Source organism: Sprattus sprattus, assembly GCF_963457725.1.
Source record: "Sprattus sprattus genome assembly, chromosome: 3".
Classification (NCBI taxonomy): Eukaryota; Metazoa; Chordata; class Actinopteri; order Clupeiformes; family Clupeidae; genus Sprattus; species Sprattus sprattus.
Window position 1 is genome coordinate 39302607 of NC_137922.1, and position 17500 is coordinate 39320106.

The 17500-nt window shown below is 46.0% G+C and overlaps 1 protein-coding gene across 1 annotated transcript in view; it reads left to right on the forward strand.

Moving 5' to 3' along the window:
* snx29 (sorting nexin 29) overlaps window positions 1-17500 on the forward strand; it is a gene marked incomplete at its 5' end in the record, with an annotated part of 97622 nt that overhangs the window by 37368 nt on the left and 42754 nt on the right. The window contains 3 exons of the mRNA XM_080834287.1: window positions 2986-3092; window positions 13134-13250; window positions 17261-17316. Coding sequence (XP_080690413.1) covers window positions 2986-3092; window positions 13134-13250; window positions 17261-17316 — 280 coding nt within the window. The remainder of the gene's footprint in view (window positions 1-2985; window positions 3093-13133; window positions 13251-17260; window positions 17317-17500) is intronic.

Below are 17500 nucleotides of genomic sequence, written 5' to 3' on the forward strand. Positions count from 1 at the left end.
TGCTTGTAATGGCGAAGCTGCCAAGAGTAACGCTGTGGAGAGGTAATCAGTCCACTCCAGATGTCCCTCACGGAAGTCTCTGCTTCTCAGGGCTTAGTCCGACCATTTGGCTACAACTAAACATATAAGCGCTGTCTGTGTGCATTGAGCAGCAAAGCAAATAACCCTCTTTCTCCTTTTCCAGGACACGTGCTCATCTTTTTTCGTTCCTTCTTTCTTTCTTTCCTTTCTTCAAAAACATGCATCATAGCACTCGCTAAAAATTGTGCTAGCTCAAGGCTTTGATGGCTACATTATGGGCGACGAGGTTGCGGTGACTTGTTTGTCATTTGAGGGCGAGGCTGTCAGGGGCATGGCTAATGCACTAGCCGACACTTGCCAGCGTTCGAGGGGCACGCATTCAGTGCCGGTCCCCCCAGCGAGCCGTAGATGGCCCTGAAAGACGCTCTTTGTCTGGGCATGCCCCGCCTCTCCAAAGCGTGGCTCCCCTGCTGTGGTGATGGAGCCCAGCTGTGGGGGACTGGAATTTTAGCTTCCATTATCACTCCGTTTTTTAATCCTTTCCTTTTTTGTGCCCTCGTTCCCTATTTGGGGAAAATTGTGTGACTTCATCCCATTCCCCCTGTAACCATGTCATCTTTTGACTTTCGTTTGAATGTATTTCAAACTCAATCATGCACTTAAACTCACTCGTCTTCTCCAGCCAGTGCTCGATGGTCTTCTAGAATGTTCTGTGCAGAATTGGCTCGGTGTGTCTGTGCCTGAGTGTGGCTGCACACCAACTAAGCAGGACCACAGTGGTCAGACTGTACAGACATTTACATGTTGACTGTCTCCCATAAGATATTCAGAGATTTTCTTCACATATATTTTTTTCTAAATGCAGTCATATAATAAATAATGTATTTTTAAATCTTAACTTTTTTGATGACAGAAGGTGTGTTTTGCCTGTGTGTGGCATGTGTAGTGGCCCTCATGAATCTTTTTCTGTCCTAAATTGACAATGTGTAATTTGATTGTGAAAGTTTTTAATGAAACTTGGTAATGGGTGGTACTCAGCAACTGAGATCTGTCTGTGTGCCCGGCTGCCTGTGCTTCCACTAACACACACACACACACACACACTCACACACACACATGCAGACACACACACACACAGCTGTTCGATATTACCACCAAATTGGTTCCGTTATTATACACAAGATGCTTCTGCAGTTTGCTGAACACACACACACTTTCTCTCTGACACACACACACACACACACACACACACACACACACCTTCACCCCCGTTCGCATTTATTATTTAGCCCGTATCAGTCACAATAAACTTAATCTCAGGTTGAAGTGCTGGCTGAGTGGAGAGAAACCTTAACTGTTGCTGAGCATAGCGATGTGAGATTCAAGGTGTGTGTGTCTGTGCGTGTGTCTGTTTGTGTGTGTGTCTGTTTGTGTGTCTGTGTGTGTGTGTGTGTGCTTGCGTGTTTCCAGCCCATAGAAAATGTATAGGCAGTCGGCATCCCCGAGATAAGCCTCTGGCGTCCAGTGGCCTGTTGCTGCGGTGTGGCCCGGGAGTGATAATGGCCATCCATCAGGGGGCTGTTGACTCGTGCTCTCATATACCGCCAAGCCATTGGACAAAAAAAACCGGCTAACTTTAGCGCACTAGGCTAACTAAGGACACAGAGCCTCTGTATCTGCAGACGAGAGATTTGCACCCCCCTCTTCCCCTCCACACCTGCATCTTATCTGGGCGCCTGTATTACACTGATGCTTAACGGCAGTGGCCGACACACTAATCCTGCAATCGCTGCTCCCTCAATCAATCCCTTTCTCTTCAAGGATGGGAATTCAGTTATTTTCTTTCTGTCCAAGGGATGGGATTAAAACATGGGGAGATGCAGGATGTGTTTTTGGGGGCTTTATTTTCTGTGTGAAAGCTTGCCTGGATCTATAGTGGGTTCTCTTTTGTTCTTATTGCTTTCTCTCAGTTTCTCTCTGTCTCGCTATTTCACTTCATCTCTATCGTGCGCGTTCTCTCTCTCTCTCTATCTGCCTCTCGCTTTCCTTCTCTCTTATAAGTATCTAAGTACCTTGGAGCAAAGTGAGAGGTATTTGTGGCTAGTTTGTCAGTGTTTTTTGGAGAGGAAAAGTATACTTTCCAGTCCTTTTAATTGACTTTTGTTTTTTCAGTGAAATGATCCATCACTCCTCGTGAGAAATCCTTCCTGCCCCAGCCTCCGCAGATGCCTCTCTCCCTTTCTTCCCAAACTTGATTACACCGTGTTTGCAGGCTACGATCACACTGGGCTAGGCCTTCTATGCTTCAACAATTGAGCGATGAAGGGCTTTTTGAAGAACGAAACACAAAGACGAGGCAAAAAAAGTCTCTGCTTGCTGCAGATTGCTACATTTTAGCACATAATCTGTTGACTGCTTCTCTTCCCTGCCACCCCAGACAAATAATTACACAAAATAGCTGGTCATAAATATGTGTTTCGCACCCATGGGAAATAATTGTCGACCCGCCAGAAAAATAAACCATGGTGAGAGATATGCATGAATACACACACACACACACACACACACACACACACACACACACACACACACACACACACACACACACATGAACACACACACACTCATGAACACACAAACACACACACACATGAAAACACACACATGAACACACACACACACACACACATACACACACACACACATGAACACACACATGAATACACACACACATTCAAAATGCCCTCGCTCGGCGGTCCTCAGCCTGCTACTCAAGTTTTGCACCGCAGGTGCTCTATCATCCATGACATTTCCAAAGCATCTCTCATCCCTTATGCAAAGTGGTGGAGTGGGATCCTCTCTGCAGTCCTCTGGTGACCCGGCTCGTTGTGTAACCCCTGTCCTTCATGCTCTCTTCTCTTTCTCTCTCTTCTCTCTTTCTCTCTCTCTCTCTCCTCCACACAGCTCTCCCCATCCAGCGGAACTGCGAAGCACCCCTGCCAGCACCAACCTACCGGCCAGCAGGAGACTCGGAGGAGTTGGCCTCCAGCTATGAGCGCAAACTGATTGAGGTAGGTTACCTCCTCTAGAGTTTAGCAAACTGATTGAGGTAGGTTACCTCCTCTAGAGTTTAGCAAACTGATTGAGGTAGGTTACCTCCTCTAGAGTTTAGCAAACTGATTGAGGTAGGTTACCTCCTCTAGAGTTTAGCAAACTGATTGAGGTAGGTTACCTCCTCTAGAGTTTAGCAAACTGATTGAGGTAGGTTACCTCCTCTAGAGTTTAGCAAACTGATTGAGGTAGGTTACCTCCTCTAGACTTTAGAAAACTGATTGAGGTAGGTTACCTCCTCTTAAGTTTAGCAGAAAAATGTAACAGTCACTAAACCATATGTGATTACAATTTTGGTAACCACAGTGAGAGAAATAATGATCGGTATTGCTGACATTTAAATATCAGTTAATTTAATGTCATTAAAAGTTTTGAATACTTTCTAGTTCAACTGTGAAAGACTTAATGAGTATAGTTACACAGAGGAAGGTATGAAACAGTATAATACACTTCCAAATGCAAAACCAAATTTCCATTCTTGTTCCTTCTTTTCATACCAGACATTTTCGCTGTATTCATTGTGGCAGGAACAGCTTTTGCGGATTCTGTTTGGGTTAGGGGCATTGCTAATTAGCATTGATCAAACTTATATTGAGAATGACAGGATCGGCTTGTAGCTCTGGTAGCGAGCTTGCTAGATTTGAACTGACAGTGCCAGTGAGCAGAGCCAGCTGGTAAATCAAATGAACAAGAGCCATTCGGGAGAGGAAACCTTCACATCTCGGCCCTGCTCAAACAGAACTGCCAACTCAAGTCTCTATAACTTTCTCCCGGCGCCTTTTGATGAAATGAATCTAAGTTAATGAATCATTTTTAGTGCCTTTGGTAGCGTATTTATTTTTACGTCACCTTAAGTACTCTGCACAACTGACCGATTAGTCTTACCGTAACCCTGTGAAAACTGTGCTAGTTAGATATAGTCAAGCAGCGCCATCTCCTCTAAGTAGATTCCTTAAGAGTACACTTCAGTTTTTAACAAAGACTCAAAGGTGCTAAAAATTAGGTTATATTGTGGACATAAATGCATTGTCCATTGTGCTTTTGCTCCACACACTAAGCCAGATGACTTCACTCATCACTGGCTCCTCCTGCCTTAAGGGCCACAGTAATTAGCTAATCCAGATTTTTTGGCACAAAACATAGACAAGGGCTTAATTTCTGGAGCTTGAAACTCCAACTCCTGTAGGACAGTCTAGCCGTCGGCTGTTGTGACGCAGTGCGCAGTTTTACGATTCAGCATTAACATGACCCAGCAGATGTAATATTCTAATAATACTCTGACTTAACATGGACTTCCAAATTTTAATTTTGTTGCTGTGCTGAAAAGAGCCTCAGTTAATGAGCCTGGTTATGACATCACTGTTATGTCTGTCTCAGACTATGGTGGATGGTTCAGGATAAATATTGTTGTCATAGTTACTTCATGAAAAGCAGCGCAGACGAGCGTATTTTTTTCTCTTTTCTACGGAGGTTGTTTCAGGTGAAAGTGACAATGCATCCTCTCTGTGACTACGCACATTTGTGCTTATTTGAGGTGTGTGTGTGTGTGTGTGTGTGTGTGTGTGTGTGTGTGTGTGTGTGTGTGTGTGTGTGTGTGGTGGCCACCAGAGTATTTCCATGAGAGAGCGACAACCGCAAGAAAAAAAAAAAGGGATGACCCTGGATAATGAGCTTAGCATGAATAATTCATGGATGTGTTTATATTTCTTTAATGAGTCATAATTCTGCTTATGTTTGGGGAAAACTCTCCTTTCACTTCTGTATGTATTTATGTATTATGTAGTTTTTCCCCCAGAGTTCTCATTTATTTATGTGTTCGCTAGCGATTCTGACATTCTCGGTTGGGATTTTCCGAAACACAGGGCAGGAGGTAGGTTCCCCCATTTCCAGCTCTAGAGTCCATTCTCTACATTTGGCAAGTACGTAGCCTTTGAGTCCTCCAATATCCCATGATGCTGAGGTTCATTGTCTGCAGAGAAGACCAGTTTATGGGCCGTCCATAGCGGCATCTTCGTCTTCCTGCCTATATCAAGACCTAATAGGGAAGAGAATGAACTAGAGCTGTAGTACCAGTAACCCACATCTATTAATAACTTTCTATTAATAGAATAAAGAAAGGTGTATAGATATCCATCTTTCTATCTGTACATCTAGGTGTGGGTGATGGAAAGGAATGATGGGGGTATCGATTATAGGGAGAGGACTTCCCATCATTATTGATTGGTGTCAGAAACTTGGTCCCTTTGCCACTTAGTTCCACCAGGGCTATTTTAGGTTTATTGACCTACATTTGAGAGCAACTCAAATCTCAAGTGTCTCGAGAGAAACGGTGAGCTTGCGTCTGTGTGTGTGTTTTTGGATGTGTGTGGGAATGGGTGAGTTATCACACCCACTCGCACACACATTGATTGGCCATTGATACCGTAGAGAGAAGTCCATACAGACTCATAGGGTCTCCATGGTCCGATTCCAGAGATGTTCGACTTTTCTACTCCCTTCACACTTTTCTCTGCCTCCTTCTCTCCCTCTTTCGTTCCCCTTCTCCTCCCTTTCTGTCTCTACTGACCTATTTACCTACATTGACCTGCTTCTCTGTGACATGAGTTCTGAGTTCTGTGAAAGTAGTGTAGTGCGGAGACTCTGTCCACAGTGACTGTGTCCCTCAGTATGTATTGGTATGTCTGTGCCTCAGTGTAGCTGCGGAGAATAAGAAGAATGCCTTAGGGCCGCCAAACTTCCTGTCTGTTGGCATGGCGACAGTCTTGGCCTCTCTCCCCCACTCTCACTCTCTCACTCTCTCACTCTCTCACTTACTCCCTCCCTCATTCACTCTCTCTAGTTCTCCTTCTTCCTTTTTTCCTGCATGGCTAAAGAGAGGTATTGACCAAGGTATTGAAACCATGAAGCTCAAAATTATCCGACCACGGCTCCTCTCCCCGATCCGTGAAAACCCAGGGCAGGGGTCCCTCCCAACCCCCTTCCAAACCCACCTCCCGCCACCTCTGCAAAGGCCGTCTGGAGGCAGTGTTTGCTTAGGTGCCGGAGGACTGTAATTTATGGGACGTGAAACACTCAGCATGTGTACTCCTATCAGGAGGACGGGCGCTGCTGAAAGCTGATATTTACAGTGTCTTGCTGCACCATCTGACGGTGTGAATGCATGTGCAGGCACTCACACACGCACACACACACACACACACACACACACACACACACACACACACACACCTTGCCTCTGCCCCTTTTAAAACTTTTCTCACTCTCACAGTGCATATAGTCCTCTAATTTATTTACCTTGTGTGCCAAAAGAACAAATTCGAGTTTTTATACAAGACAAAAATGGCCTCGGATGTGGATTCAAAGGGTGCTAGGGCTTTTGGCGCTTCCTGGGGTCTGCTTGAATCCACTCTCAGTGAAACGGTAGATGTGGACGTTCTTCACAAGCTATGCATGAGGAACAGGTGACCTGCTCTTAGCCCGTCCCTATGCTTAAGTGAAGCGGAGATGCTCAAGATGTAGTGTCTGTGTGAGTGCTTTTTTGTGTAAAAAATCATTGTACAGGTCGGTCTTTCTGTGTGTGTGTGTGTGCGTGTGTGCGTGTGTGCGTGTGTCTGTGTGTCTTTGCTTCAGCTTGCGCGAATCTGCGGCAGTGTGTCCACAGACAGATTGAGGCATCACTTCCAGACTAGATTGCTTTCTCCCTTACACGTATTTGTCGCTTGGGTGATTCTCTCTCAGTTCGCCAGACCGAACGCCTCACTACTCAATGTGTAAATCTCCTTTTCCCTCTTTATTCCTCCCCACTCATACCCACTTCCTCTCTTCCTCTCTTTGGGTTTGGTGTTTTTATGACAGTTTTTTTCCCATTGATTTGCGGTGACTGACTTAAAATGCCTGTCACTTTGACACTCTGGGATGATGGGAAATGTAGTTCAGAATGAGATTTTTTTTAGTACAATGAATCAAATAGAGGAATCGCACTGTGATTGCTTGTAGAGAGTGAATAATTTCTTGATAACTTGATCAGGATAGAGTGCTCTCTGCCTTGATGTTCTCTTTGATCAAGACTGGTAGACACATATACAGCAAATATTGATTTTACTGATAAAAATGAGTATTATATTCATCATATGTGAATGCTGGTTCTTATCGGTATGTATTCCACAGCAGTGATGCTGAATTATGATAAACAAACATGACGCGCACTGTAATGTAAGCCTGGCTTAAGGGAGGTCTGTTGTTTGTGCTGTTCCTGCTATTATTGTCTCCGCCAGCAGCCGCCCTCCCCTTACCTGACTAGATGAACAGACGCTTTTCTGAGGTTGTTGATGTCTGTGTTACTACAGGTCTCTCTCATCAGCATGCATGTGCAAAAACACACAGACATACACACACACACACACACACACACACACACACACACACACACACACACACACACAGACTCCTAATTTTCCTATACTGATTATTAAGTGCCTTTATGTACTTCTTTTAAACACACACACACACACACACACACACACACACACAAACACACACACTCACACACACACTAACTCATACTGACACTACTGTGTACTCCCTGGCCTATTAATGGTGATGGGGAGCGCTGAGTAAACGCTGGCTCTGTCACAGTGTGTCTGCTGGAGCCAGACCCTGCCACCTACAGTCACACTCCTCCTTCTCAACTTTCTCTCCCTCCGTTTGGCATCTCTCTCTCTCTCTCTCTCTCTCTCTCTCTCCCTCTTTCTCATTCACTTTCTCTCTCTTTCTCGCTGCTGCCACCGCTGCTGCTGCCAGAGCCTGTCGTCCCCTTCTGCATTCAAACTCGCCTCACATCCAATTACAGGCATTAGAGCTCAGCTTGGCCACACTTTCTACCTCTCTCTCTCTCTCTCTCTCTCTCTCTCTCTCTCTTTTTTTCTATCTCTCTCTTTTTTTCTCTCTCTCTCTCTTTTTTCTTTCTCTCTCTATTTCACTCACTCATTCCAGACACTCACAAACACTCCTTCTCTCCCTCTCACTCACTTACTCTTGTCTCTCTCTCTCTCTCTCTCTGTCTTTCCCTTCCACTCATTCAGCCGTCCCCCCCTCTTTTTGACATGCAGAGTGCTTGCTGTCGGGCTGTCAGGAGCACCTGTATCTGAGTAGCACCTGTTTTGGTGAAACCCTGCACACAATCACTTAGACTAATGTAAAATATATATGTGTGTGTGTGTGTGTGTGTGTGTGTGTGTGTGTCTGTCTGTGTGTGTGTGTGTGTGTGTGTGTGTGCGCTTTTTGCTCAAACACATACACATTTCTTTCACATGCACATGAACACAAACACGCTTTCATGCTGGCCTGTTCACACACACACACACACACACACACACACACACACACACACACACACACACACACACACACACAGGATGTATTTCTCATGGCAGCAACATATGGAGCTGGTAATCTCTATTGCTGTAGGGTCCAAGCTCTCTCCGTGAACTCTTCCTACACAGTATGACCAATGTGCTTTATGTTTCTGCTCCGAACCACCTTCCCTCCCTCTGTGTTATTTGTGTTTGTAGGTCTGTTTGTGTGTTTTGAAAATGCTTGTGGCATCCTGGGTTTAAAAGGAAAATTATTTGCAGAATATTGTCGTCACCGCATCCCGCCCCCCCCCCCCCCCCCCCCCCCCATCAGAGGACTGGTAATGGAATTTGATATTTCAGTTTGATCTGGGATTTGAGTTCTCGGAGCTTCTGAGCTGGAAGCAGTCAAATGCAATGGGGTCGGCTTGAGGCTGGTTCTCAGGTGGTGTGTGCCCTGGTAATCAAGCAGCGCAGAGGATTGCCCTGGGATAGAGGTCACAGGTTCACACGGCAAAATATACCGGGGGCATTTTCACTGGATTTAGGACATGGGAGATTGGGTTTAGGGAGGGAGACTTCAGCTGGCTATTACGTGCCAATGCTGCACTCTGGTACAACTGCTGATGCAGTCTAGTCAAAGTGCATGGAAAAATGAAAAAAAAAAAAAAAATGTTGGGGTTGCACAAAAAATAAACCTAAACGATATGTCATATGTCAAAAACTGTAAACGAAATGATATGTGTGAACTGTGATGAAACACATTAATGCTGGTTTAAATATTGACAAGATTTGGCATTTTATAAATTGCTCAACACATCAACTACTGTTTACATCAGTATTGGCCTTGCAATGACTTTAGAGTTTCAACCGTTGGTGCGTCTCTACATCATGATGTTCATAAGCTCTCAGTCAGGTAAAGTCTCACTTTTGGTTTTCCATCCGAATACAGATACAGAAACAGATCATTTTGATGGTTGAACAGATACAAGTAATGACATCGCTGTGCACTTCTACAACACACACACACACACACACAAACAACCACACACACACACACACACACACACACACACACACACACACACACATATACACACACACACACACACTTTCTCTGTGGGTCTTCATCCTTATCAGACCTTAAATGTGTGAGAAATTCCCTTGGGTGTATTAATTAATGAAAAAAGCAGCCTAGGACAGAGTAATTTCATTATTACAGCTCCTACCGTCAACAAAGACGCAGCGAAATGTTATTCTCTCCGTCTGCATATCTCAAAGCCCTAGGTAAACAAGCTTCAGCAGAATGGAATAATGAACCTGGCTTTATTTATTTATTAATTTATTCCTCACACTCCATATGCATATTCTATAGTATTAAACGTATTTAAATTTGAGGCATCTGCCATCTCTGTGTGCGTCACTCTGAATTGGTTGGGCTTCTCCACTTTGCCACGCCACACGTGCAGCTGGGCTTTGTTTCACCAGATTTTTAGGGGGGGGGGGCTTCTAAGTGGGCCTGGTGAAAGCTGGAATTTGTGGCGCACGGGAAGCCATGGCCACTTGTCATGCTACCAGATGAATAGTCCGAGCCATGAGGGCTTGTCTCAACAGTGGGAGACTTCTGCCCGTTCAGGCAAATTGGAAGTGGAGTTCTGAAAATAAGGAGTAGAAAATAACAAAGAAAGGGGATGGGGGAAGAAAAAGAAAGAGAGAGGGAGAGAAAGCGAGAGATAAAGTTAGAGAGGGAGAGGAAAAGACACCCATCGGTATGGAGTGAAGGACTAAGCCAACAAAGCAACAAACCGATTAGCTCTCTCTGGGCAGGAAATTAGTTGGATTTCTGAACGATTAAAACGACTTTTCATTTTTCGTCAAGGAGAGGGGGGGAGAGTCCCACCGGAAAGCCAGGGGCCACAAATAAATAAACAGGAGTGATGAATGGCTTTGCCTTACGGGTGGAGCGCAGAGAATTGGTGATGTGCCTGGAAGTCATCTCTCATTGAGCGCAAGTGCTGATTAGGGATCCGTTGTCTCTGCTCCATTTCAGAGTCGGGTTCACTGTTAGCTAAAGGGCAAAGCTGATGATAGATCAGTTGTGCGACTTTGTTATAAAGACAGTGTGAGCCGAAGCAGGCATGAACACGTGAGGCTTTGCTTTTACATCGTATGGCTCACTCGCAGAAAGAAAATAAGATAAAAGCACATCTGAAATAGATGGATAGAGGAAATAAATAAGTGGGTAAAAATAAAATCTCACTGCCCCATCCCTCACCACGCATCTTGCAGCTTGGTTCGATTCTGTCAAAGGATTAGAGTGACGACTGCTTGTTTGGGATATGCGACACGCACTGTGTGTGTGTGTGTGTGTGTGTGTGTGTGTGTGTGTGTGTGTGTGTGTATTAGTGTGCCCTTTTTGTCTCTTCTCGTCTGCAGTTTTGAAGCGACATCAAGGGGGCCACTAGTTCACTCCCGGTTTGGTAAATTTCAAAATCCATTTCAAAGCACGATGGCAGATGAGGATGCGTCTTCAAGGAAAAGCCAAAAAAATAAAAACATTCAGCGCATTTTACTGTTCCAAGGCTCTGCTACCCAGGCTTTTAATGTGTTTTAGACAAGGTCACCTCTTTATGTTATTTTTTTATTTTTTTGAAGTCTCAGGCATCCACTATCTTAAATTGTCAAACTAAGCGGCACTGCAAAAATAGATACTCAGCGAAACGACCCGTAAAGCTAACAATTGCCAGGCAACCAGAAACTATTTAAAGCTGGAGGATGTCATAAGTAGTGTATCTGCTGTAAGTGAAGGCGCCGTTTAAAGTTCTCGGTGGCACATTGTGGCATTATTTGCTGCTGCCTGTTGTCTTGTTATGGGTGCGGAAGGTGGAAGGTTTCCAGCAGGTTGCTCCGCTTAAGCCCCATTAGTTAATTGCTTGGCAGGCAGATGTGCAGGTTTAGACAGCCTTGCTTCATTAAAAATATGGGGGGGGGGGGGGGGGCTGAATGATGGGGCCTATGGGTTTTGTTTTTTCCGGAAGCTGCACCAATGACCATCGGGTTTGTTTATGGAACGTATAACGGAGAAGTAAATACCCAGTGACTTCATAGCCACTTTGAAGTGGGATCGTAATCGGCCATCATTTAGTTGCACAGCTCACAGTGACACCTCAGTTGTTATTGCTAATAAGTTATTGTTGAGATTTGGGGTGTGACATTAAGGCTAACGTTGTGACGTGGGATTTCATTTCTCATATCCTGACCAGGCTGCCCGTGACCCCAAAGCATTTTTGAAGCTGCTTACTGCGCTCAGATACAGAACGCGCTCTGACTTATGAAATATGAGCAACGACTGGGGTGAACACACAACTTCCTGCTCTGTTGCTTGCTCTTTTCCCCTAACTGGCGCTTCCTTGTCTGGCTTTGAACTTCAGCTGCATACACACATATGCACACACACACTCAAGCTCACTCCTCCCCCACACGCCACCACCTTCCCTCGTCTGAAGCACAGAACTTTCTAGAAGGGAGCACCAGGCCGCCGGTGCCCTGCCGCCGTTTGTCAGAGCTGACATAATTCACTTGTCATGCGGCGCGGCGCCCGCCCCAAATGCACACTGACACTTCATTTCCATAAACAAATGAATAGAGGCCGCAGCTGCCTGGCAGGGCCGCCGCTGCTATTGACAGCGACCCGTCTCCACGTCGCTGTCATTTTGCCGATGTGACAGCTGACGGCGGCTCTGGCTCTGCCAGCAGTCAGGGCCAACTTTTGGAACGGAGATGACGCCGATGATGATGCCGGCAATGAAGACGGCCCTCGTCTTACAGTCGGGTTGCATTACGATTGCAAAACGTTGCGATTTTTTTTCTGTCTCACCTCAGCTCCCTGCATATACCTTAACTGTCCCGACTTGTTTTCGAAAAAAAATCGATGAAAACATTGGGAACGTTCTTGATCGCTCCCCCAACACATTAATACACCGTGAGGCCGTTAGTCATCTGCAGTTTAAAATAGGTGGGGCCGATGCCTGATGTGGGTGCCTAAAACCTGCCCTCCGAAGCGGAGTCACCTTCTTAAGTCTTAAACTGCAGGTGAAAAAGCTTCTCAGGTTGGGAGAAGATGCAGCCGCTGCCGCTGCCGCTGTCGCAGCCACCACCACCAAGCCTGACTGACAGCGCTGACTCACCATTAAAGACGAGAGCAACTCCAGATAACTCTTCAGCTGAAAGAGAGCCAAATCTGAATTTCAGTGCTGTTGTGTAAATCCTGTGTATTTTTTTTTTACCCAAAGTACAATTGCTATGCAAGCAGGATGGACACTTTGTCGAAATTCAAATGTCAAAAGGCTGAATTATACAGCTTTAATTAGCCACTTAGGGATGCGGAAATGTTTCTAAATGCCTCCTGTAGACTGTTATTCTCTGTGCACCGCACGTTTGCACTGATGGCGGTCGCTGTGTGGTGTTCATCGGTGCCTATGCAGCCAGATGCAGTATGATCCACTACTGTGTTCTTGCCAGAGACTAAGACTCCAATTACATTGTTACACACCTGGGTCTGATTCTTTTCCTCTCTCCCCCTGTGTGTGTGTGCGTATGTGTGTGTGTGTGTGTGTGTGTGTGTGTCCGCATGTGTTTGTGCGCGTGCAGGTGGCTGAGATGCACGGCGAGCTGATTGAGTTTAATGAAAGGCTTTACCGCTCGCTCATGGCCAAAGACCACCTGATCAGCCAGATGAGACAGGAGCTCATTGACCTGCGTGGACCGGTGAGTAGAGCTCTTTCTTCTTCATCTTCTTCCTTTCTCTCTTTTTCTCTCCCTCTGTTCTACACTATCTTTCCTCCTCTCTCTCTCTCTATCTCTCTCTCTATGTCTCTCTCTCCCTCCCCCTCACCCCATAGACCAACTCAAGAAGCTCTCTTGCACTTCTTCCCTGCTGTCTTTCTCTCTCTCTCTGTCTCACTCTCACACTAACTCAGTTGGTGGTCTTTCACAAAAACCATCGAGGTCAATGGTACTTCACTGTTTCACTCTCCTCTCTCCTCTGGCTTCCCCTGTGCCTATTCTCTTCCCTTCCCACCTGCTCTCCATCACACACACGAAACCCTTCAGTGAGTACACGCTCTCCATTGTCCTCTGTTTCTCTCCTTTTGACACAGACAAACGCACGAAAACACACACTCACACACACTCACAAGTACACAGAGTTACACAGTAGCCTCTTTTTTTAAACTAGCACACAGAATGTTCACCCTGACAGTTCTCTCTAAATCTCTGACTTTCTCTCTCTCTCTCTCTCTCTCTCTCTCTCTCTCTCTCTTTCACTCTCTCTCTCTCTCTCTCTCTCTCTCTCTCTCTTTCTCTCTGTCTCTCTCTCTCTCTCTCTCTCTCTCTCTCTCTCTCTCTCTCTCTCTCTCTCTCTCTGTGGACATAGTACTATGCCTTAGCACACGTGCCCGGCACATCATCAACCGCTCAAGGGCATACGGGGTCCAGGAGCCAAAAGCATTTGTCAGATGACACGGGAGCGATTTAGTTCCATGGAACATCAATCGAGCCAATAATCTGTCTGAGCCCTCTCCTGCGCCGTGACTTATAAGGCTAACTGGCCCTGGCGTTGCACTCCTGCTCTTGCTTATATAGGTCCTTTTTAAACCAGGGTGTCATTCTGAAAGGGACGCCGGGTGGTGAGAGGTGCCTCTGCCCCCGTCACCTCTAAGTGTCAGCGGGCTCTGAAATACAGCAGCGAATGTTGAAGCCTGTTTCTATTTCCATGAGCCGCGGGGGAAATAGAATGATCTCCTGTGAAAGAGCAAGGCAACGGGCGACATTAAGAGCAGTTCGAAATTAAATGTGCCCTTTTGAAAGAGTGCGCCCAGGGTCCCCGGGTAGATGAGCAGACGGCATCTTACTTTTGCCACCGGCCTAGCTTTCCAGGCTTCTACCTGGAGCTAGAGACCGTATCTGTGATGCTGCTTTCCTCTTTGCGCTTTCAAGGCTTTGCCTCTGGCCCTGTTTTCAGCTTAAGGTCGTTGAACCCATCCGCTTTTCTCTACAGACTTCGCAATAGTTCTCTCTCTCTCACTCTCTATCTGTCTCTCTCTCTCTCTCTCACACACACACAACACATGCACACACACACACACACACACACGCCTGCGGCAATGTATTATATGTATGTATATAAATATATTGACAGACAGACAGACAGACAGACAGACAGACAGACAGACAGACAGACAGACAGACAGACAGACAGACAGACAGACAGACAGACAGACAGACAGACAGACAGACAGACAGACAGATGTGAATCTGTTTACACTAACATATTCCTACTTCATGTTCACATGCATACACTAAAGGACACGAACTGAATGTACCTTCAGTTCAGTGATTCACAATGTTGCTCGCCCACACACACACACACACACACAAACAACCACACACACACACAACCACACACACACACAACCACACACACACACACACAAACACACACACACACACACAACACACACACACACACACACACACACACACACACACACACACACACACACACACACACACACACACACACACACACACACGCATACACCTTCCCTAGATGATTGCTCACAACACTAAACCATGTGGCTCATCCAGCCTTCATCTCACCTTACCCCACCCCTTCCTCCCAAACACACACACACACAGACACACAACCACACAACCACACACACACACACACACCCCCACACACACACACACACACACACACAAACACACACACACACACACACACACACACACACACACAAGTGCACACACGCTCCCCATTCTGTCCTAGTCATTGAGCAGAGTCCTGTACTCTGTAACTGATAGCCTCTCCAGGCCACAGCCTACGGGCAGTGCAGTGCAGTGCAGCGCAGCGCAGCGCAGCACAGCACTGAACTGAGCTGGATCGAAGTTGCACCAGGCTGATTAGAAAGGGGGCCCTGTAGCTTCAAGCGCCCCACTCAGGTTGTTCTTTCATGGGGGGAGATTGACTCGACCCCTGGGTCTCTTATCTCTCCCAGGCTGTATTACTGTACCTGTTGTCCGTGACTGACCCAGGGGCCACACATGATTACAGTTCGCCGCCTGATGACGCAGACACACACACGCACACACATGCACTCACCTCACTGACTCATTCACTCGTGCACCTCTCACTCACTAAATCACACACACACACACACACTTTCTTCACTGACTCATGCACCGACTCACTCTCTCACTCACTCACTCAATCACATACACACTCACTCACACATTCAGTGTACAGCTTTGTATACAGCCAGGCATCAAGACAGATACGTTCACATGTGCATACACAGATAGACACACAAATACATGAACCTATGATTGCACTCACGCTCACAAGCTGAGGAACACACTTACATTTGTTCTCACACACACTCTTGCACATGCACAGGCATACACGCATACACGCCCAGCACAGTGTTTCCATACATAAAACCCACATGAACTTAAACACACACACACACGCACACACACACACACACACACACACATACACACACACATACAGACACACACACACACACACACACACACACACACACAGTCACACACACAATGAGCGTGAGAGAAAATGATCCATCATTACAGTGTGATTGAGGGCTGGATGGGGATTATTACAGTGAGGTTTATAGTAGTAGGCGGGTAAGACATTTCTGTTACTAAGCCACTCTTTTTTTTATTCCTGACAGAAGATGGATTTGCCCGAATACATGGCGGTTTAACAGCTGCACCAATTTTAAAGGCCGTTATTGGACATTCACTGTCTCTAAATAGGCAGCATCAGGGGATCTGAAAACACCATTTCAAGCCCCAGCCTCCATTGGGCTGTCATGAACATGTCTCCGAGGGACTATTTACCTGGATAATAACATCATTATATTTCAGTTACATATCACGCGTTTCCACAGCCATAGTGAAGGCTAACCCATCTCCTGGATAGGGAGCGCTCTGTGTTTTGATATATTTATTTAACATACCACTCCAGATTGAGCCAGTCAGCAAGGAGAGGAAGCATCTAAATTTACGTAAGTTTAAATATAATTTAGGTTAGGTTGAGGTTGTGGTCTTGCAGTAGCATTAAGCAGCCCAGAGCAGTAGAATGGCTTCACAGTTCCGTTTCACTCACATTAAATATATTTGAAGTTTCCATGTAAGGGGTGACAGCATTCAAACAGAACAAATCTCTCTGGTAATAGCTGTTGATTGAGAGCCCAGGAGGTTTAGATGATCCATCATGTCCGGAAATGCCACTTCCTGTTAAAGTGACATTGTGATCTACTCGTGTCGACGGGAGATAATCATTCATCCGAGCCTGCCGCTCTCACCCTGGCGTCGTTAGCACTGGTCTGAGATCAGCCCTAATGGGCCGAGGTGCAGGTGATTACTGTAAGCACTAATGGCTCCCATTAGCCACACACACAGGCACAAGCTAATGGCCTTAATGAGTTCCAGTCCGGGATGACTGTTTCCCCGCCGTAATCTGGGTCTGCATGCACCTGATGCAAAACAGGGATGTGTGTAGCTTCTTTTCTTTTCTTTGTTCTTCTCTCTCTGTGTGTGTGTGTGTGTGTGTGTGTGTGTGTGTGTGTGTGTGTGTGTTTTGGGAGGTGAGGACGCAGGGGCACATCCAGTGATTAACCTTGTCTTTCTCTCCCCCCTCCCCCCCCCCCTCTCTCTCCCCCTTTCCATCTCTCCATTTTGAAATGAAGATGCCTGGGGACTTGAGTCAGACGTCCGATGACCCGAGCCTGTCAGACTTTGAGACGTAAGAAGCCTCTTTAAACCTTCAGAAAAAAAAACATCCTTCATTTGCATAATACCAAGTTAATGTCTCTGTCAAGCTGCTTGTTCTTAACTTGGACAGACTACTTGAACCTCTGATCTCACCTATTTCTAGCACGCTCAGAAATATTACCCAACATCACATAGATATGTAGACGTCTTGTACC